This window comes from Mobula birostris, chromosome 19 (assembly GCF_030028105.1).
Source record: "Mobula birostris isolate sMobBir1 chromosome 19, sMobBir1.hap1, whole genome shotgun sequence".
NCBI lineage: Eukaryota > Metazoa > Chordata > Chondrichthyes > Myliobatiformes > Myliobatidae > Mobula > Mobula birostris.
The window spans coordinates 20,321,003-20,344,235 of NC_092388.1; the positions used below are offsets into that span (position 1 = coordinate 20,321,003).

The 23,233-nt window shown below is 41.2% G+C and overlaps 1 protein-coding gene across 2 annotated transcripts in view; it reads left to right on the plus strand.

The window, feature by feature from the left end:
* Positions 1 to 22,479, plus strand: part of LOC140212466 (phosphatidylinositol-3-phosphatase SAC1-like) — an 88,859-nt gene extending 66,380 nt beyond the window's left edge. For both annotated transcript variants that reach the window (XM_072283304.1, XM_072283305.1), the window contains 4 exons: positions 701 to 794; positions 8,620 to 8,712; positions 19,420 to 19,477; positions 21,025 to 22,479. In XM_072283304.1, coding sequence (XP_072139405.1) covers positions 701 to 794; positions 8,620 to 8,712; positions 19,420 to 19,477; positions 21,025 to 21,161 — 382 coding nt within the window. In that variant the 3' untranslated portion in view covers positions 21,162 to 22,479. The remainder of the gene's footprint in view (positions 1 to 700; positions 795 to 8,619; positions 8,713 to 19,419; positions 19,478 to 21,024) is intronic.
* The last annotated feature ends 754 nt before the right edge of the window (positions 22,480 to 23,233 follow it).

Sequence of the window (23,233 nt, forward strand, 5' to 3'; positions counted from 1 at the left end):
TCTGGAATTGCCCAGATATATAAACAAATCACACTATGATGCTGCTGTGGAACCTCAACCTCAATACTGTGTTGCCCAAATATATAAACAAATCACAGTATGATGCTCCTGTGGAACCTCAAAATAACCAGGCAAAACTTGCACATTATTAGAATGGCTGCCAATTGGGAAAATTGGAAATTATTTTTGTCTCAGTGTTTTAGATGGTTCATCTCATTGTAAAAGTTGTGATTGCTGGGTGATAGTACTGATGGTTATGCCCATGTCAGCTTTAAATTGCTCTGACGTTCAGTCCCATTTATGTTTTATCACCATTTTCCTGCAAGTTTCTCCATCCATTATTTATCTATGTTTAGTTTAAACGTTATTGAATCTATCCTTTAGTCTTTTAGGCAATATATGCCTTTGTGTAAATTATTATATTGCTAACAGCCATAACTCTTTTAGTGTACTATGCCTTCCGCTGCAAGGAAAAATGTCTCTTTATTTGCTAACACAGTGTTACATATTTATCATCATTATCAAATCTACTTTTAAGCTTCTCTCCCAATTACTGAAATCATTTGGAAAAGTAACATTATCTTCTCCAAATTTAAAATGTAAAAAGCTGTCATCTAATAGATTCTTTGCCATTTTTTAACAACTTCAACTTAAGTACCTACCATTGTTTTAATGGGCTTCATTTGTACGTTTTCTTTAGGACAGGGAAAAGAACTAAATGGGGCCTTGTAATGGATGGATGGAACTCAATGATAAGATATTACAAGAATAATTTTTCCGATGGATTTAGACAGGTAAGGCATTATTCTGCATGACTTTCCAATGGATCTTGATTAACAATACTTGTGCATTCCTATACAGGTTTTTGTGCACTTCTGTTTTCATAAGCAACAATTAGGCAAAGATTAGATGGAGTCAAATTTCTGTGGGTGCTCCATGTTTCACCCTGATAGAAAAAGACAGACTTTTTATGAAGTCAAAAATGAACCTGTGTAATAGTTGGTGTTGCTCTCTACATTTCTCTTAAAGTTGTCATGTGACGAAAGTCGGCTTGTGCAGGAGAGTAAGGAGATAATCGATCTGACTGTCAGGAGAAATGGAAATGTGAATAGGTGGTTAGCGCAGAGAACCCCTGTGGCCATTTCCCTCAATAAAAAGTATACCATTTTGGATACTGGTGTGGGGGATGACCTGCCGGGGGAATGTCACAGGAAGACCAGGTTACTGGCACTGAGCATGGGTTGTGGTGCAGAAGGGGAAGAGGGAGTGGTAATGATAGGGGACTCAATAGTCAGGGGAACAGACAGAGAATGCAGTGGACATGAATGGGACACCCAAATGGTACGGTGTCTCCTTGGTGCCAGGGTCAGGGATGTCTCGGATCGCGTCCACAGCATTTTGGAGGGGGAGAGAGAGCAGCCGGATGTCTTGATTATGCATCGGTACCAGTAACATCGGAAGGAAAAGCAAAGAGGTCCTGAAAAGAGAATTTAGAGAGCTAGGCAGAAAGATGAGAAGCAGGACCTCCAGGGTAGTAATTTCTGGATTGCTGCCTCTGCCTGTGTCATGCACCAGTGAGTAGAAACAGGATGATTTGGCAGATTAGTGCCTGGCTGAGACAGGGCTTCAGGTTCTTGGATCACTGGGATCTCTTCTGGGGGAGGTATGACCTGTACAGAAGTGACTGGTTGCATCTGAACCCAAGAGGGAACCAATATTCTCGCAGGCAAGTTGTTAGAGTTGTTAGGGAGGGTAAATTAATTTGACGGGGGGATGGGAATCGAAATGAAGGGACTCAGGGTAGGATGGATGGTAAAAAAGCAAAGATAGCGTGCAGTCAGACTGCAGGAAGGGCAAGCAGATGATAGAACAAAGTTGCAGCCAACAGGGTGAGTATCAGTGCGTTAGGGATGCAGAATCAAAAAGAGCAGCAAATACAGTGCTCAAAGTGTTATATCTCAATGCACGGAGTATAAGAAATAAGATGGATAATCTTGTTGTATTATTACAGATTGAGAGGTATAATGTTGTGGCCATCACTGAATCGTGGCTAAAGGATGATTGTAGTTGGGAGCTGAATGTCCAAGGTTACACATTGTATCAGAGGGAAAAGAAAGTAGGCAGAAGTGGAGGTGTGGCTCTGCTGATAAAGAATGGTATCAAATCATTAAAAAGATGTGACAAAAGATGATGATTCCTTGTGGGTTGAGTTAAGGAACTGCAAGGGTAAAAGGACCCTAATGGCAGTTATATATAGGCCTCCCAACAGAATTTGGGATGTGGACCACAGATTTAAATGGGAAATAGAAAAGGCATGTCAAAAGGGCAATGTTATGATAGTCATGGAAGATTTCAACCTGCAGGTCAATTGGGAAAATCAGGTTGGTAATGGATATCAAGAGATTGAGTTTGTGGAATGCCTACGAGATGGCTATGTGAGCAATTTGTCGTTGAGCCTACTAGGGGATCAGCTATACTGGATTGAGTGCTATGTAATGAACTGGAGGTGATTAGGGAGCTTAAGGTAAAAGAACTCTTAGGAGATAGTGATCACAATATGATTGAGTTCAACTTGAAATTTGACAGGGAGAAAAAAATAAAGTCTGACATTGCAGTATCTTAGTGGAGTAAAGGAAATTACAGCAGTATGAGGGAGGAATTGGCCAAAGTAAATTGGAAGGAGATGCTGGCAGGGATGATAGCAGAGCAGCAATGGTGTTAGTTTCTGGGGAAAATGAGAAAGGTGCGGGATAGGTGTACTCCAAAAAGGAAGAAATACTCAAATGGCAAAATAGTACAACCATGGCTGACAAGGGAAGTCAAAGCTAATGTAAAAGAAAAAGAGAGGGCATACAACAAAGCAAAAATTGCAGGAAGACAGAAGATTTGGAAGCTTTTAAAAACCTTCAGGGAGGAACTAAAAGAATCATTAGGAGGGAAATGATGACATGTGAAAGCAATCTAGCAAACAATATCAAGGTGGATGGTAAAAGCTTTTTCAAGTATGTTTAAAAAAAAATAAGAGAGAGATGAGGGTGGATATAGAACCACTAGAAAATGAGGCCAGAGAAATAATAATGGGGGACAAAGAGATGACAGATGAGCCAAATGAGTATTTTGCATCAGTCTTCACTGTGGAAGACATGAGCAGTGTGCCAGATGTTGAAGGGTATGATGGATGAGAAGTGAGTGCATTTACTATTACAAGGGACAGGTGCTCAAAAAGCTGAAAGACCTGAGGGTACTTAAGTCATCCAGACCAGACGAACTGCACCCTAGGGTTCTGAGGTAGCAGTAGAGATTGTGGAGGCATTAGAAATGATCTTTCAGAAATTATTGGACTCTGGCATGGTGCCAGAGGACTGGAAAATTGGAGTCTTTGAGAAAGGAGGAAGGGAGCAGAAAATAAATTATAGACCAGTTAGCCTGACCTCAGTGGTTGGGAAGATGTGAGAGTCAATTGTTAAGGATGAGGTTATCAAGTATTTGGTGACACAAAACAAGATAGGGCAAAGTCAAGGTGGTTTCCTTCAGGGAAAATCTTGCCTGGTGAACCTGTTGGAATTCTTTGAGGAGATTCCAAGTAGTATTGATAAAGGGGATGCAGTGGATGTTACATATTTGAACTTTCAGAAGGCTTTTGACAAGGTGCCACACATGAGGCTGCTTACCAGGTTAAGAGCCCATGGTATTACAAGAAAGTTACTGGCATGCTTTAGAGCATTGACTGATTGGTAGGAGGCAGTGAACTGGAATAAAAGGATCCTTTTCTGGTTGTTCCACAGTGGTCGGTGTTAGGACCGCTTCTTTTTATGCTGTATATCAATGATTTATAGATGATGGAATAGATGGCTCTGTTGCCAAGGTTGCAGATGATATGAAGGTTGGTGGAGGGGCAGATGGGTTGAGGAAGCAGGAAGGCTGCAGAAGGACTTAGACCAGGAAAATGGGCAAGTAAGTGGCAAATGAAATACAAACAGTACAGTGTTGGAAAATGCATGGTCATGTACTTTGATAGCAGAAATAAGTGTGCAGACTATTTTCTAAACGGGGAGAAAATCCAAAAATCTGAGATGCAAAGGGATTTGGGAGTCCTTGTGCAGAACACCCTAAAGGCTAACTTGCAGGTTGAGTTTGTGGTGAGGAAGACAGATGCAATGTTAGCATTCATTTCAAGAGGTCTAGAATACAAAATGTGTTGCTGAGGCTTCATAAGGCACTGGTGAGGCCTCACCTTGAGCATTCTGAACAGTTTTGGGCTCCTCATCTAAGAAAAGATGGGCTGGCATTGAAAGGGGTTCAGAGGAGATTCACAAGGATGATTCTGGGAATGAAAGGGTTATCATACAAGGAACTGGGTCTGTACTCACTGGAATTTAGAAGGATGAAGGAGAATCTCATTGAAACCTTTTGACTGTTGAAAGGTCTAGACAGAATAGGTGTGGAAACAATGTTTCTCTTGGTGGGGGAGTCTAGAACAAGAGGGCACAGCCTCAGGATAGAGGGGTGTCCATTTAAAACAAGAGTTACGGAGAAATTTATTTAGCTGGAGGGTGTTGTATTTGTGGAATTTGTTACCACAGGCAGCTATGGAGGCCATGTTGTTGGGTGTATTTAAAGTAGAGCTTGATAGGTTCTTGAATGGATATGGTATCAAAGGTTAAGGGGAGAAGGCCAGGGAGTGGGGCTGAGGAGGAGGAAAAAGGATCAGCCATGATTGAATGGTGGAGCAGACTCAATGGGCCAAATGGCTTATTTCTGCTCCTATATCTTATTGTCTTATGGTCTATGTCCATTGTGCCAGTAGATGTTGAGAACCTAGACTGTGAATCTAGAGCAGCTCTTCAGCCACTGGATGGAGGCGGCAGAGGAAAGACCCTGGTGAAGATTATCCCTGTAGCAGAATGCAGGGAGTCAAGCCTGGGAACAGCACCTCTGTAGCTACTGCAGTTCGATTTTTTTTCTTTTTCTGAATCTGGTCAAGATTACTGTGCCTTTGAGGATGCTTAAAGCAGGGGTCCCCAACCTTTTTCGCACTGCGGACTGGTTTCATATTGATAATATTCTTGCGGACCAGCCGACCCGGGGTGGGGGGGTGGGGGGGGCGCGGGTAGGGTTGCCAACGAACAAGAGTAGCAGTCAAATATGTTGGGTTGACCCCGAGAAAGACTCCAATGACCATGAACCCTTGCGCAGGCACCAGTGTGCCTGCGTGCTTTGCACATGCGTGTATGTGCCGATTTTTTTCTACAAATTGTTTTTGGCAATTCTGTTCGGGGGGGTGTTAATCACGAACGCAATATAGGTGATAAGTGGCTAATACACTCAATTTCGTTTCTAAAAGGAATTATCTAACGAATTTAATATTAAACACACAGCGCATATTTTCCTCGCATGAATATAGCGATAAGTCAATTATCAGGGGGGCTTGAAGTAAGTGTTGAATGAACTTCCCCTAGAAGTGGTAGAGGCAGGTTCGGTATTATCATTTAAAGAAAAATTGGATAGGTATATGGACAGGAAAGGAATGGAGGGTTATGGGCTGAGTGCAGGTCGGTGGGACTAGGTGAGAGTAGCATTCGGCATGGACTAGAAGGGCAGAGATGGTCTGTTTCCGTGCTGTAATTGTTATATGGTTATACAAGTCAATAGCATCATAACATTTTAAGTAACGTTTGGATATTAAACACACAGCACATATTTTCCCCATATGAACTTATAAAATCATTGCAACACACCAATATTGCTGAATCAGTGGGAGCCCTGGGCTTGTTTTCCCGCAACAAGACGGTTCTATCGAGGGGTGATGGGAGACAGCGATACTCGAAGGGGGTTCCTTATGTCCAGTCTATTCCGCAGTTTAGTTTTCGTTACATTCATTGCAGAGATATGTTGGAAATGCAAGCAACGTTTTCAGTGCTTTCGTGGCTATCTCAGGATATTTAGCCTTGACTTTGATCCAGAATGCCAGCAGAGATGTTATGTCAAACATGCTTTTCAGCCCGCCGTCATTTGCAAGCTCGAGGAGTTGATCTCCTTCCCGCGCTGACACGGATGACGCTTGCGTGATGACCTCGCGTGTGTTCAAGCTCAACAGTGCCCGTGACAGGGAATGAGGAAAGGTGCCGCTGACTCCTATCGCCAAATCCTATCGTTTCCTTGCAGCCCGGTAGCAAATGCTTTGCGGCCCGGTGGTTGGGGACCGCTGGCTTAAAGGATATGAGATCAAGTTGAGAAATTTTGACTGAAGTTGCTCTCTGCCAAAGTTTTGAACTTCATTGGGGATATTGTTGATTCCAGAGGCCATGTTGTTTTCAATTTGGTGTATAGCTTTCGTGTATTCTTCGTCAGGGGTGGTGGCAAGGCAAGGGTGGATAGTTTGCTGCGTGATACAGTCAAGGACACTATGTCATAGTTGTGTTCCTTCCAGCCAGTGCCGTCTGCCTCTTGTTCTTGGCTGTCAATGAAATGAGTCTTTGGATGTTTGGGGCGTGAGTTTGTTAGTGTTGAAGAATCCAGATGTCAGAGCTGTCAGTAAGTTGCTAGACCACACGTGCCCTTTCCACCAATGATCAGTTGTTTTCTGTTGAACTTTCGCCTTCAAGTGCCTACTTCGTTTCCTTTGAGGCAGGGTGGAGTTTACAATCCAAGAATGCCTTGTTGGTGATTAATGCACTCTTCTGATCAAATCCCTGGTGTGTTTTGTCGAAAAGCCAAGGGGGTTCAATGGTACTTTGGGCATACCGCTCATCCTATTGGTTGGGTCTGATCAGGTAATATGTGAGGTGATGTCATTATGGGATTCTTGAGTCATTAAATATTGTCCTTCTTGCAGCAACATTTCGGTTGGTACAATTGCTTTAGACCTGGATTGATGGAGAGAACAGAGTAGATTAGGCAGTGACTGATCCATGGTGTGGTAATGGATCACACTATGTCCTTTTGTCTCTCATTCAGATAATGATATGATCTTATGTATCTGGAAAAGCTGTTGCCATGAAGTTTTGTATTTGTCTCTCTGATGAAATGGTATCGATTATGACGGTGGTCCCTGGCTTGATGACCCTGCAGCTGGTCTAAGGGCACGGTGAGGTGTGGCAGGCATCAAGCCAAGCAGGAAACATCTTCCTGTAAATTTCATTAATAAAACTGTGCCCTTAGCATGAGGGTAAAGTCCATCTTTTTCGGCATTCTGAATCATCACCTTGAGTAACCACTTCTACTTTTAGTGCCATTATTGAAGTTGAATCCCCATTGTTCCAAGTCCAAGCTTTATTTACATATTGATGATATCACATTGGTACCATTGAAAGGTATAGTTTATTCAACAGGGCTGATGCAAATCATATACAGATCAAGAGTTAAAACTGTAACCTTGTAGAGATTAACTCATTCCTCACTTGAAGTTCAGGGTTGCGACAGAATAGAGGCTGTCTGACAGGTTACCCTTGTCTTTCTGGATCAAAATCATTTTCTTCCAGCCCTCCTCCTATCTGCACGGTGAATGTTTTTCTGTCCTGAGTCCGTTTTTATTTTGTGCCTTTAATGTTCAACCAAAGCTGTTTGATTTTAAGTAACACAAACTGGCAGCTCCAATGAACTATGACAGCCCCTCAGTTGCAATGTTTCATTCTTAATCATCAAGAAAAATTTCTCACCCATTATTTTCTACAAACATTGGATGGCTTTGTCCTGATCTTCTTCCCATCTTTCTGATCCAAATGATTGAGTCAAGAATTGTGAGTTCAAATCTCAATTCAGTGGCAAGAGCACATTAGTCTATTCTGATATTTGAGAACAGTGTTGAGCAGCTGCTGTATTATGGAGGTTACAGTTTTACATATGAAATATTAGACCAAGGAGGATGTAAAGGATTCCAAGTCTCATTTCCAAAGAATAAGGAAGATAGCATAAGACAACAGATAGCACAAAAAAAACTTGAATGCATTTCCTTCATTATTTGTATGACTATTATACTGGCTGTAATAAAAGTAGAAAATATTAGGAATATTTAGCCGATCAAACAACATTTGTGAACCCAGAACCAAAAGCTAATGTTTCAGGTCAAAGATCTTACCTGTGAACTGTTTCTCTCTCCATGCATGCTATCTCATCTCAATATACACTAAACGCTGGAGAAACACAGTGCAGCGTCTATGGAGGAAAATGAACAGTCAAGGCTTCAGGCCAAATCTTGAAGTGTGACTACGTCATCTGTTGTATATTTCCTGCATTTTCTCCTTTTATTTTAGATCACCTGGGACTTGCTGTATGATGGGGTGAACTCATGACTTCACAATCTACCTCATCATGCCTGCACATCATTGTCTACTTGCACTGCACATTCTCTGTAACTGTATCACCTCTGTAATTGCTTCTCCTTTGTACTACTTCGATGTATTGATAGGATGAAATGATCTGTATGGATGGCATTCAAAACGAAATCTTTCGTTGTACCTCAGTACACGTGACAATAATAAACCAATTTACTAATTTTTATTTCATTTCCGCTATGTGCCTAGGTATGCAGAATGGGAAATAAAATATGCTATAGGCAGCTCCTTTTTGAAGAAATCCAGTTTCTGTTTGCTAATCCATATATATTTACATCTCTTCTAGGATTCAATAGATCTGTTTCTTGGAAACTATGTTGTGGATGAGGCAGATACTTTGCTAGTTTTACATGATCAGAAAGAGTGGAGGTTTCTAGCGGTGAGTTTGGGATCATTGTGAACTATTTTAAATATCTCTTCTAAGACACTTAAAAACTGTAAATTTGTAAAAACTTTAATTACATTGTTTAATAATGTTTTTTAAAACATTTTTAAAGTACTATTAATATTATTTTATGCTACTTTGTTTAATATTTGAATATTTAGCACTAATGTCAAAGTTTTTAAAAAAATTTTCGCCACATTACTGATTGGGAACTTTTTTGTGGATTAGCTGCTAATTATAAGACCATAAGATATACGAGCAGAAGTAGGCCATTCAGCCCATTGAGTCTGCTCCGCCATTCAATCATGGGCTGATCCAATTCTTCTAGTCGTCCCCACTCCCCTGCCTTCTTCCCATACCCTTTGATGCCCTGGCTAATCAAGTACCTATCTATCTCTGCCTTAAATGCACCTCCACAGTTGCTCGTGGCAACAAATTCCACAGATTTACCACCAACTGACTAAAGTAATTCCTCCCCATCTCTGTTCTAAATGGACGTACTTCAATCCTGAAGTCATGCCCTCTTGTCTTAGACTCCCCTACCATGGGAAATAACTTTGCCATACCTAATCTGTTCAGGCCTTTTAACATTCGGAATGTTTCTATGAGATTCCCCCCTCATTCTCATGAACTCCAGGGAATACAGCCTAAGAGTTGCCAGACATTCCTCATAGGGTAACCCTTTCATTCCTGGAATCATTCTCATGAATCTTCTCTGAGCCCTCTCCAATGTCAGTATATCCTTTCTAAAATATGGAGCCCAAAACTGCACAGAATACTCCAAGTGTGGTCTCACAAGTGCCTTATAGAGCCTCTTCTTGTTTTACGGCGGTTGGCACCCAGTTTAGTGGTGCATTACCGCCACCTTCTGCTCTGCAGTGTGCAATAGACTTACATTCCAAATACCTTCACCCAATCATACACACATATATACCCTAGCCTACATTTTATCCTCCCATCTTTGACCATCCTAGTACCCTATTCCTGCTTATTCATCATATCCTATAAAAAAACCCTGTACCCCTTAAGAAAGCTAAAAATACCCTGACCTGTGCTTTCTCACCCATGCCCAGCAACCCTTTTAATGTCAATTCCCTTAAATTGATTATCATCATCTCTCGCTGTATCCCATACTTCCTGCAACTCAGAACTATATGTTCTACTGACTCCTCTTCCTGACATTCCTCGCACAATCCTGTCTGGTGTTTTCCTATCATTTTCAATGTTTTGCTTAACGTACAGTGCCCCATCCTTAACCTAGTCCACACAGTCTCCTCTCTTCTGTATCCACTACCTACCCTAGTATCTGCAATACTTTTTTGTATTTGATATAAATGCCTCCCTTTCCCCTCCCTGTCCCATCTTTCTTGCCACATTTGGTTGATTTTGTCCCAGATTACACACTTAACCTCTGCTTTACTGATAGTAATGTGCCTTTCTATATTTTCTTTCTTTAACGCCCTCTTTGCCAACTCATCCACTCTCTCATTCCCCTTCACCCCTACGTGTGCTGGAACCCATAGAAATTTTACCTGACCTCCCTGATTTGCAATCCTTGTGACTGACTGAAGGACTTCATAAAGTATATCCTGCCAACTGTTTGAGTGAAAAGACCTTAAACTTGCTAGAACTGAGGATGAATCTGAGCATATCAACACTTTGACTTGTCTAGCTTTCTCCACCCATCGCAACGCAACCAACACTGCCAGCATCTCCACTGTAAACACCCCTAACTTATTAGATGTTCTTCTGCTAATTCTAATTTCTTTTGCTGGTATAGCCACCCCTGCCACTCCTGTTTCAGGTTCCTTAGCACCATCCATATAAATCTTGAGTATAATCACTATATTTTTCCATCACATGACAGTTAAATGCACTTAACCAATTCAGTTTTATATTTTCCTTTCCTTTTTACCTCTAACAAATGCCAGTCTATGTTAGGCCATACAAGCTTCCATGGAGCTACAATCGGATAAACTACTGAAGGGCTTATCCTTAGATCAATCACTCCACATTCTTTAGCAATGTCATTCCCTGCCCCACTAAAGTTATCCCTCTGAAACCTCCCATTTTCCCAGCACTCCTGCAACACCCCTTTTGCAGGGTGACAATCATTGTGTCCCTGCAAATTAGCCCAGTAGTTTGCCATCAATTGCATCCTTCTTAGTTCCAAAGGCATTACTCCCATTTCTACCTGTAGGGCTGATACTGATGCTGTTTTAAAAGCCTCACTGCGCACTCTCAAAGCCTGAGCCTGAATCACATCCAGTTTCCTTATAAGAGACCTAGCTGCTGATCCAGATGCTATATTTCCATAGTCCAACACAGACCTTACTGAAGCCACATACATTCTCTTCAACGCTGAACAACTTGCTCCCCATTCCCTACTAGTCAAGCATCTCATCACATTTATTACTCTTTTTCATTTCTCCTCAACTTTCCTGATATGTTCTGCCCATGTTAATCGTGAATCAAATATAACTCCCAGAAATTTAAATGATCCAACCCTTTCTAATTTAATCCCATACATCCTTAACCTCTTCCCTACCTCAATTCTTTTCCTGGTGAAAAATACAGTTTTTGAGTTTTTTTCTACTGAAAATCTACATTCCCAGTCATAACCTCACTCCACCACTTCATCAATTGCTCCTTGTAGTTTCCTGACTATATGCTCCATGTTCCTGCCTCTTTTCCACAAGGCCCCATCATCTGCAAACAGTGACCTACCTATATCCACTGGTACCTTTGTGAAGATATCATTGATCATAATGATGAAAAGTAACGGGCTAATCACACTACCTTGAGGTGTGCCATTTCCCACTATGTACTGTTTTGATAATTCTAATCCAATCCGAACTTGAATTTTTCTACCAAACAAAAAATCTTTAATCCAATTAAAAACTCTCCCACCAACCCCCATCTTGTGCAGTTCAATTAACAATCCTTCCTTCCACATCATATCATAGGCTTTTTCAATGTCAAAAAACAATGCAACTACTGACTCTTTATTTGCCTGGGCCTTCCTTATTTCAGTCTCTAACCTTATCACTGAGTCCATGGAATTCCTTCCCTTCCTAAAACCACTTTGGTAACTTGCCTGGATTCCTCTCTTCTCAAGCTCATATGATAACCTTTCTGTTACCATCCTTTTCATTATCTTACATATATTTGATGTTAATGCTATTGGCCTGTAGCTAGTGGGTTTTGACGGATCCTTGCCAGGTTTCCTTATTGGAATTACTACTGCTTCTTTCCATGCACTTGGTAATCTGCCCTGCTCCCACACTCTGTTATAAAAATGCAGCAACTTCAAGAGCGCTCCTTCTCCTAGATTTTTTAGCATAACATAGCATATCAGATCTTTCCCTGGGGAGGTTGGTCTTGACCTCTTTATTGCTCTCACCATTTCTGCCAACGTAAATGGATCATCAATTATATCATCTATTTCTTCCCTCCTGTTTAACACACCTAGGTGTTGATTCATTGTTCTTTCCCTTCTCCTTCTCCCTTCTTCACACAAATTTTCCGAACTGTGCATCTCTACAAACGACTTGGCCATGATCTCAGCCTTATCCCTACTGGAGACTGTTGTTTCCTCCTCTGATATTATTACTGGATATTCCCATTCCCTTCTATCTCCCCCCCCATCCTCTTAATCGTTCCCCATACCTCTCCCACAGGTGTTGTTCTTCCTGTTTTGTTGCAAAAACTCCTCCAATTTGCCCTTTTAGCTTGACGTATAGTTCTTCTGTGCCTTCTTGTATTGAATCAAATACTGCATATTATGGGTTCTTTTAACTAGCCTGAATGCTCTATCTCTTTTCTTTACAGCCTGACAACATTCCTGTGTCCACCATGGTACCAGTTTTCTTTTCATCCTATTTTTACTCCTGGGTATAGATCCTTCTGCTGCTGTAATAATTGCTGAAGTCACCTGACTGTTTAATTCATCTATATTTCCAGAAATGTCAATCTTTGTCATTGCTTCTTCACTCAACTTCTGGAACTTATCCCAATGAGCTTTTCCAAACACCCACTTTGGGATTCCACCACCTGGTCTTACTTCAATTATTTCAGCCACTGAACATAAAACTGGGTAGTGATCATGGACTACAGCTGAAGCAGTCCAAACTCCCCAGTTACTAACGCCAGCCAAGGTATTAGACACTACATAATATCTAATACTGACTCAGTTCCTGTTGTTAAGTTTATCCTTGTTCCTCTACCATCATTCATACACACCAAATCCCTTTCTTCCATCAAATCTTCAATTACCTTTCCATTTGAATCTGTAATCGTATCTCCCCATATTGTGCTATGAGCATTGAAATCTGCACACCACACTACTTTGTCTGTTTTGTCCTTGTATCCTTAATAGGCTGTCCAAATTCAACCTTTTACATGGAGTGGTAGTTAACTATAACCACTCCCTCCCCTCTCTCCCACACTTCCACCACTATGTATTCCTGATTGTCTCCTTTTTCCAATATCCTATATGGTATACCTTGTTTGATTATCATTGCACAACCCCCTCCTCCCCCTAGAATTCCATCTTTCCTTATCATTGTATACCCATACACCACAAAGTCTAAAGTTGGTTTCAACCAAGTTTCCTGAATACATACTACTTCCGGTTTTACAACCATTTTTTTAATAAAGTGCTTGGATTCCTGGCTATTGGCCAGTAAGCTCCTTGCATTCCATTGTAAAAGAATCACCATAATTAGTATTAACCAACCCATGACGCTTCCTGGATTGACTGATTAGTGAGGTTCTCCCTCACTTCTTCCCATGTCAGTCCTACTAACCCTCAATGGTTCACTGCTGCTTTGACCACCAGCTGAATTTTAGCACTTTTTGACTTTACCTCAGCCGTACTATTAATCACTCCTGCAATGAATGTTACTAGAGTCTTTTTGTCTACATAAATCCTGTCATTTATTCTTTGTTGCAACTCTTGCATCCCTATTGCTCCCTGTTCATTAGGAGCATTATTCTGTTCTCTTGACATTTTTACAGCTTTTGCATAAGTGATCTTTCTTTTCACTCTTATTTCTTGAATTTTATTCTCCCGTCTCATAACCTCACACCCACTATATGCCATATTATGAGCTCCTCCACAATTGCAGCATTTTGGTTGCACTCCTTTTCCGCACTTTCCATATTCATGATCACCCCCACATTTAGCACATCTCCTCTGTCTTTTTATAGTTTTTAGCTATGTGTCCAAACCTTTGGCAAGTATAGCACCTCAATGGCTTTGGCATATATACCCTTACTGGGTAACTTATGAAACCCAGGAACACTCTCCTTGGTACTTTTTCTTCTTCAAATTCAGTCAATACTGTTTCACTTTCCTTTTTCACTCCCTCCTTTGTTGTTTTCAGTCTTTGAACATTTATTACTTTTCCTCCTTTGATATTCCTCTTTAACTCCTCCATATGTGTACTTATTGGTACCCCTGTGATCACTCCTTTACATCCTCTGCCATTTCGTGCCCTCACCCTCCTTGAGTGTTCCACCTTGCATTTTCCTATTTCTTTTAGCTTGAGTGCTTTCTCAAGTTGTTCCTCATTCGCACATTTTACCAAAAGGTTGCCATCATTAAGGACTTTTGCAAATACTATTTCCCCTATCTTATTTGCAAGAGTTGTTGTTAGCACAAACGGGTTAATTTTCTTCTTGTTTCCTTGAGCCTTCTCATTAAACCTAATTATGACAACACCTTCTCTCTGAACTTGTTTATCTTCCTCACTTTCAGAGCTCTCTCCACTGTCATTTCTTATTCTTTTATTCCCTTTGTCTCGGTTTTCAATCATCCATCCCCTCACTATCTCATTTCTTTTATTTCTCCCTTCACAATAATCCATTTCTCCCCAGCTGCCTACCTCTGATCCCAAATCCCTATCCCGCTCCTTCTCCATTCTCTTTCCCTCTACCCCCCCTCGCCTTTTCCGCCATTACCTGACCTGCGCGACCCCCTACTAGCAATTCCCGCTCCTTCCCCACTCTCTTTTCCTCTTTGGTTCCTAACAGAGCAGACTTTCAAACCCCTCATTCAAGCAATTCAAACAATACTGTCGACACAAGGTAAGAAGATACTCCCCTCTTCGACAGAGAGCATACATAGAGACTCAACATCACATCCCTGCTCTTATATTCTATACCTCTAGAAATGAATGCCAACATTGCATTCACCTTCTTCACCAGTGAATCAACCTGGAGGTTAATCTTTAGGGTATCCTGCATAAGGGCTCCCAAGTCCCTTTGCATCTCTGCATTTTGAATTCTCTCCCCAACTAAATAATAGTCTGCCCGTTTATTTCTTCCACCAAAGTGCATGACCATACACTTTCCAACATTGTATTTCATTTGCCACTTCTTTGCCCATTCCCCTAAACTATTTAAGTCTCTCCACAGGCTCTCTGTTTCCTCAACACTACCTGCTCCTCCACTTATCTTTATATCATCGGCAAACTTAGCCACAAATGCATTAATCCCATAGTCCAAATTATTGACATACATCATAAAAAGCAACGGTCCCAACATCGACCCTTGTGGAACTCCGCTGGTAACCAGCTACCAGCCGGAATAGGATCCCTTTATTCCCACTCTTTGTTTTCCACCAATCAGTCAATGCTCCACCCATGTTAGTAACTCCTCTGAAATTTCATGGGCTCTTATTTTGCTAAGTGTGGCGCATGGCCAGGTGTTTGGGGCGTTGGGCTCACAATCTGAAGGTCGTGGGTTCTGGTCTTGGCCAAGGCAGTGTGTTGTGTCTTTGAGCAAGGCACTTAGCCACAAACTGCTCCAGTCCACCCAGCTGAAACTGGGTACTGGCAAAATGCTGGGGGTTAACCTCGCGATAGACTGGTGTCCTATCCAGGGGGGAGTCTCGTACTCTCAGTCGCTTCACGCCACAGAAATCAGCATAAGCACCGGCCTGATGGGCGACAAGGCTTGACACAGACTTTAACTTTAACTTTTTTATTTTGCTAAGCACCCTCATGTGCGGCACCTTGTTAAAGGCCTTCTGAAAATCCAATTACACCACATCTACTGCATCTCCTTTGTCTTACCCTGCTTGTAATTTCCTTAAAAAATTGCAGTAGGTTTGTCAGGCAGGATTTTCCTTTCAGGAAACCATACTGGCTTTGGCCTATCTTGTCATGTGCCTCCAGGTGCTCCGTACTCTCATCCCCAACAATCGAATCCAATAACTTCCCAACCACTGATGTCAGGCCAACAGGTCTATAGGTTCCTTTCTGCTGCCTCCCACCCTTCTTAATTATCCTCCATTTGCAACAGTGTCTATAAAGTGTTCTTGGATATTCTGAAAGGAACATGAAATACTTCATATAAATGTCTGTTTATTTCATTAGACATAGCAGCAGAATTAGACTATTTGGTAGATAGAACCTGTTCCACCATTCTATCATGGCTGATATATTTTCCCTCTCACCCCAATTCGCCTGCCTTCTCCCTGTAACCTTTGACACCGTTATTATTAGGTACCCATCAGAGTACTCTTGAAGATTTGTAAAGTAGGCAGGAAAGAGCTTAGGAAGGGATTTAGGTGGCTAGAATGGGGCACGAAAATGTCTTGGCAATAGGATTAAGGAAGATCTGAAGGTGTTCTACACATATGTGAGGAACTGGATGATTAGAGTGAAGTTAGGACTACCTAGGAATAAAGATAAAGGGGACAAATAGGCCCTTAATGAATATTTGCTTCACTGCTCACCAGGGAGAGGGACTTCAACGAATATGAATTCAGTATAGAATAGACTGATGTGTAGTCAGCTTAGAACAAGCTAATGTGCTGGGGCAGGTTGAAGTTAAGAAAGAGGTAGTCTTGGAGATTTGGAAAAACATTAGGATAGATAAGTAACACATAAAAGTTGCTGGTGAACGCAGCAGGCCAGGCAATGTCTCTAGGAAGAGGTACAGTCGATGTTTCGGGCCAAGACCCTTCATCAGGACGAAGACCCTTCGTGAGTCCTGACGAAGAGTCTTGGCCCGAAACGTCGACTGTCCCTCTTCCTAGAAATGCTGCCTGGCCTGCTGCGTTCACCAGCAACTTTTATGTGTGGTGCTTGAAATTCCAGCATCTGCAGATTTCCTTGTGTTTGCAAGGATAGATAAGTGCCTGGGTCAGACAGGGTACACCCCAGGCTTCTTCAGGAAGGGAGGGACAACATTGCTGGGGCATTGATGATGATCTTTGCATCCTCCCTGGCCATAGTAGTAGCACCAGAGGATTGGAGAAAGATAAATGGTGCTTCGTTGCTCTTAAAAGGTAATAGAAATAACACTGGTAATTATAGACTGGTAAGTCGTAAGTCTTTGTTGGCCAAACAATGGAGAGGATTCTTAGGGACAGCATTTATGAACAGTTGGAGAAGAATAATTTTATTAGAGCGAGTCAGTATGGCTTTGTGAGGGGCAGAGTATGCCTTATGAGCCTGATTGATTTTTTCATGGAGGTGGCAAAATACCATGGTAGCATTGTGGTTAGCTTGATGCTATTACAGCTTGGAGCATCGGAGTTGAATTCTGACGTCATCCATAAGGAGTTTGTATGTTTTCCCTGTCACCACGTGGGTTTCCTCCAGGTGCTCTGGTTTCCTCCTGCGTTCTAAAGTTGTACCAGTTAGTTGATTAAGTTGTCATTGTAAATTATCCTGTGATTAGGCTAGGGTTAAATCAGCGGGTTACTGGCCGGTGTGGCTCAAAGGGCTGTTAGGGCCTGTTCTGTGCTGTATCTCTAAATAAATAAAATTTAAACATTGATGAAGTTATAACATTGGTTGTGATGTTGATGGATTTTAGCAAGGTGCTTGACAAGGTTGCCCATGGCAGGCTCATCCAGAAGATTATGATGCTTGGGATTCATGGAAATTTGGCTGCATGGATTGAGAATTGGCTTGACCATAGAAGGAAAAGGTAGTAGTACATGGAGCGTATACTGCCTGGAGGATGGTGACTGATGATGTTCTGCAGAGATCTGTTCTGGGAAACCTCCTCTTTGTGATCTTTATGAATGATGTAGATGAGGAAGTGGAAAAGTGGGCTAGTAAGTTTGCAGATGACACGAAGGGTCATGATGTTATGGATGGTGTGGAAGTTGCAGGTTACAATGAGATACAGACGATGCAGAACTGGGCTAAGGAGTGGCAGATGGAATTCTATCTAGAAAAGTGTGAAGTGATGCACTTTGGAAAATTGAACTTGAAGATGGAGTAAAAGGTCAATGGCAGGATTCTTAGCAGTGTGGAGAAACAGTGGGATCCTGAGCTCCATGGCATAGGTCCCTCAAAGTTACCACCCAAGTTGAGAGGATGGTTAAGGAGGCATTTGGCATGTTGACCTTCATTAGTTGCAGAATTGAGCTCGAGCTGTGAGGTAATGTTGCAGCTTTAGAAAACTCTGGTGTCACCTCATTGTAGGAAGGATATGGAAGCTTTAAAAAGGATGCAGAGGAGATTTAACAGGATGCTGTGTGGATTAGAGAACACATCTTATGAGGAAAGGATTTTTCTCTTTGAAATGAAGGAGGATGAGAGGTGTATAAAATCATGGCATACGGTAGCAAAGCCACACCTCTTTCCTAAGGCGGCAATGGCTAATGTTAGAGGACATCTGTTTAAAGTGAATGAAGGAACTTCTAGGGGCGATTTTTGAGGTAGAATTTTAGATTGAGAGTGTTAGGCGTCTGGAATGCACTGCTAGGAGTGGTGGTTGAGGCTGATATGTTAAAAGACTCTTAGACAGGCACTTGGATGTCCAAAAAAATGGAGAGCTCAGAGGAAAGGTTAGATTGATATGGAGTAGGCTTACATAGGTCGGCACAATATCATGGGCTGAAGGGCCTGTATTGTGCTAGACTGTTCTATGTTCTACTCAGTGCTCTTAAAATGCCATTTTGTATAGGCAATTTACTCAAATCATATTTTATGCATTAATGAGAGAATATCTTGTATATCATGCTGAATTACTCAGGATCCAACCCACGAGCCAAATTTGCCTTCCCATGAACGCAGCCACTTTCCAGTTGTGAATGGCTAGGTGACCTCATATTACTTCAAATTGTCCTGCAGCGAGAATTGGGTCACCAAGCCTTGGATAACGGATCCTTAGCTCTGACTTCCAAAACAACCTAGTAACCTGAGGAAAACGTGCTGCTGTCAACGGCTGCTGAACAATCTTAAATGTCTCTGACTTTCTAAAAAACTATCCTAATAGACTTAACTATATTGTTTAATAATTTTTGTCTTAAAAGCATCTTAAAAGTGCTATAAAAACATTAAGGTACGGTAAAATGAGTAAACCACTTATTGCATTTGAGTTGTATCATCAACCCCTCACAAATGAAGGGGCTGGTAACTCCTCTTTCCAGCCATCCAGACATAAAGCTGAGGAGCCAGATGCAAAGTGCATCCAACCACTGTACTCTGCTGAGTGGAATGTGAGGTTGAAAGTGCTGGAATCGGACCTGCAGTTCATCTTCAACTTCCATACTTCATACACATATGCTGGAGAAAGCTCCAGGGCAAATGTCATAAAGCTAGCAATTCTCTGGGGAACTGAGATTAGATATAAATTATGCTCTAGCTCATTGTATATTTAGCATTCGTATCTATGGAAAACTACCCCTGAAACAATTTTCTGTGTTAATGTGCTTTTGTATTTCTTGCACAGTTGCCTATAATCATGATTGTGGCTTTCTCGATGTGCATCATCTGCCTACTTATGGCAGGTAGGTAAAGTAGTGAAATTGGACAAATAATTATAATTATGGTCAAAGATATGACTTTTAGTGATTCTGCTTCAATTAAAATACACTTAGGTGTACACCACACGCTGTACCCGCAAAGCTAACAGTATTGTGAAGGACCCCACGCACCCCTCACACAAACTCTTCTCCCTCCTGCCATCTGGCAACAGGTACTGAAGCATTCGGGCTCTCACGACCAGACTGTGCAACAGTTTCTTCCCCCAAGCCATCAGACTCCTTAATACTCAGAGTCTAGACTGACATCTACATCATGTATTATTATATTGTAGTTTGTCCTCTACTGTGCCTGTTGTCTTGTTTATTAATTATTGTACTGCCCTGCACTGTTTTGTGCACTTTATGTAGTCCTGTGCAGTTTTTATGTTGATTTACGAGTCTAGTATAGCCTTGTGCTCTCTCACATAGTCTAGTGTACTTTTATGTTGTTTCAAGTAGCACCAGGGTCCTGGAGGAACATTGTCTCATTTTTACTGTGTGGTCGAAATGACAATAAACTTGACTTGACTTGTGGTGCATATCCAAAATAGTATTGAAACTGCAAGTCTGAAATGTAGAAAATACAGGCAAGATTCAACAGGATAGGCAGCACATGTCAGTAGAGAAGTATACTTATTTGCCACTTTGAGGTACCTCCATCCACTTCTAGGTTCAACATGTAGTGTATTCAGTGATGCTCTTCTGCACACCACTGTTGTAATATGTAGTTATTTGAGTTACTGTTGCCTTCCTGTCAGCTGTAACCAGTCTACCTTTCTCCTCTGATCCCTCATTAGCAAGGTGTTTTCATCCATAGACTACCGCTCACTGGATTTTTTTTTTTGTTTTTCATACCATTCTTTGTAAACCTAGTGACAGTTATGTGTGAAAATCCGGGGAGATCAGCAGTTTCTGAGATACTGGCACCAATAGTCAAAGTCAATTAGATCACATCTCTTCCTATTCTGGTGTTTGGTCTGAACAGAAACTAAACTTCTTAACTATGCCATTATGGAATGAGTTGCTGCCACATAATCAGCTGATCAGATATTTGCAGTAACAAGCAGATGTACAGGTGTTCCTAATAAAGTGGCCATTGAGTGCAGTTAGGGTTTCAGGTTGTTGACAAGATTTTATGGTTAGCTGCTTCATTAGTTATGGCTTCATCAGTGTAGTGCCATTCCCATGTGTAGCTGATGTGGGAGAGGAATGCAGTATAATGTACATTACGTGTAGAAAATAGCATCGTGTTGAGTGCTGGACCTTGTAGTTCAGTGAGTAGATCTGCAGACAGCAGATTAAGAGTCACCACACTCCACCATTTTGAATCTTACATAATTCCAATTTTGCCTTGGATTCAACATTATTTCCATCGTTAGAGTAGTTTTTGAACATTTAATTAAATAGGTCTGCAATTGAAAATTTAGTTTTAAGCATCCTTGATTACTTTCTATTCACTACTAAAGTCTGTTGCTGCTGTTTCAATTATCACAACTTAACACTTGTAATTTTATTCATTGAACCTGATTTAGGTGACACCTGGACAGAGACCTTGGCTTACGTGCTGTTCTGGGGAAGTGCTAGCTTTGGGACTGCTGCTATCATCTTCTTCAATGGCAAAGAGTTTGTTGATGCACCGAAGCTGGTTCAGAAAGAGAAGATGGACTGAATGTGTACCTGTGGAAAGCAGCTTAGCCACCAAGATTCTGTGCAAATGTGGAGGATCTTCTAACCTGCTTTCCACGCACCAGGCCCTGCAGGGTGATTTTTAAATAAAACTTTTGACTGGAACCAGCAGTCACGATCTGCAGTCTGAGTTGGATCGTTCAGCCTTAACTGTTATAAACTTACTCTTCCTTTTGGCATTCTGAATAAAAATCAGAAACCACACTAAAAATTCCAATAATTGTGATCTTCCTGCCCTAGCATCCAGAAACAGAAGCAGCACTGGTGTTTTATACAAGGTATTAGTTCAAATGAAACAGTGCTCTGATCTTTCTTCCATACAGCTTGTTTGCATAATTCATGAACTATATTGGTGAAATAACATACCTGCAGATATAAGTTGTTGCTTCTGGACTTTGATGTTTTGTATGAAAGTCTGCATATCAACTTGGCAAATAACCTCCTTTTGATCAATTCAAAGCTGCTGCTTCCCAACATTGAGCAAATATCTATCTGCAACAAGTGTATCTTCTATTCAGGGGCTGTAATTTATATGCAAAGATGTACATACAGCAAACTTTAGATGACTATGAAATTTATATTATGTTACAGAATTGACTATACCTTCAGTTGTCTGTTATTGCTGTTTTCCTTAATTGCAATATACTTGCATCGTAATTGAATGTTTGAATCTGCTCTCCAATGAAAAAGAAAACCTAGCTAGGTAGAAGAAACTCTTTATGCATTTACTTGATCATTTCCTACATAATGAATTACAATAATATTTAAATAGGTATTTAAGAAACTGATGAAATATTCATATTGAAATGGCTTATGTTGTTACAGCTATCTCAAAAATAATGCAGTCAGATTCACCTTTGCCCCTCAAGCGGTGCCTAGTCTCTGTTCATGTCATTTTTAATGCTCTTCAATACATACTGTATGTGAACTGTTAATGCTATGAACTGTTTTTAATGTGCATCTTTATTGCAGGTGTCCAAAAAAAATCAGAAGCTGCAGTGGAGCAGCCAGTTTGCGGAACGCCCTAAAATTGTTGTGCAATCATTGAAGTAGATGATGGTTCAATCAATGTATATTGCAAGTTAAAAGCAAGTATTCACTATTAGGAACTGAATTATCAAATTGATGTAAGGAATCATTCCCATTACTCACCCTAGTTTTATGGGTAGGGATGGTATATTGCTATTTATATGTGTAACTCTATTTGGTTTACTAACCATTTTCCATTCCATTGTCGGCCTCTTCTGTGTTTGTGTTTCTTTCACAGTAATGAATAAAGACTAAATAAGAGTTGAGATTTCCATTATATCTTTCAGGTTTATCATTAATATGTATCTGAGCTCTGCTTAATTTGATGTGCTTGTACAGAGGTCCTGACAGTTGACTGGTTGTGTGCATAAAGATTTTGAAAGTGACATGATAGAGAGAGAAAATGCGGAATGTGTCATCCAGGGTTTCTTAATATTGACGCAATTGTCAATAATTTCTTTCCTCTCACAGAAGCTGCATGATCTGCTGAGTTCTGGCACATTGTCTGTTGCTCAAGATTCATATTGATGTTAGTCCCATTTGCCTGCATATCTGTATACTTGTACAAGTGCCTTTTAAATGTTGTTAATGTACCTGGCTCAACTACTCACTCTGGCAACTCAATCCTGCTGGGTTAGAAGAATTGCTCCTCAGGTCCCTATTAGATCCCTTCCCCTGAAAGCAAATGTGGCCTCACCAACATCTTGTACATCTGCAACATACTTAAAGTGGAAGTCAGGAGGTAGAGGGAGATGTAAGAATAAAACATTCTTTTGCAAGGAGGAGTTGTTTTTTGTTTTGTATGGGAAGTGTTTTTCTCTTCACACTTCTAATTGGTTTTTGTCAAGCCACTCCTCCAGCTCGTGGCTGCGTCGATGGACCGTGGCAGAGCAGTCTTAGATCTGGTGAGAGGGCATGTTTGGACCAGGTGGAGGACGTCCTGGGTTCAGGCAACACAGGGGAAAGCTGGGATTTGTCGGGTGCCCCAGCGGTGTAGGTGTTCGTGCTGCTTTGGTTTGACAACTT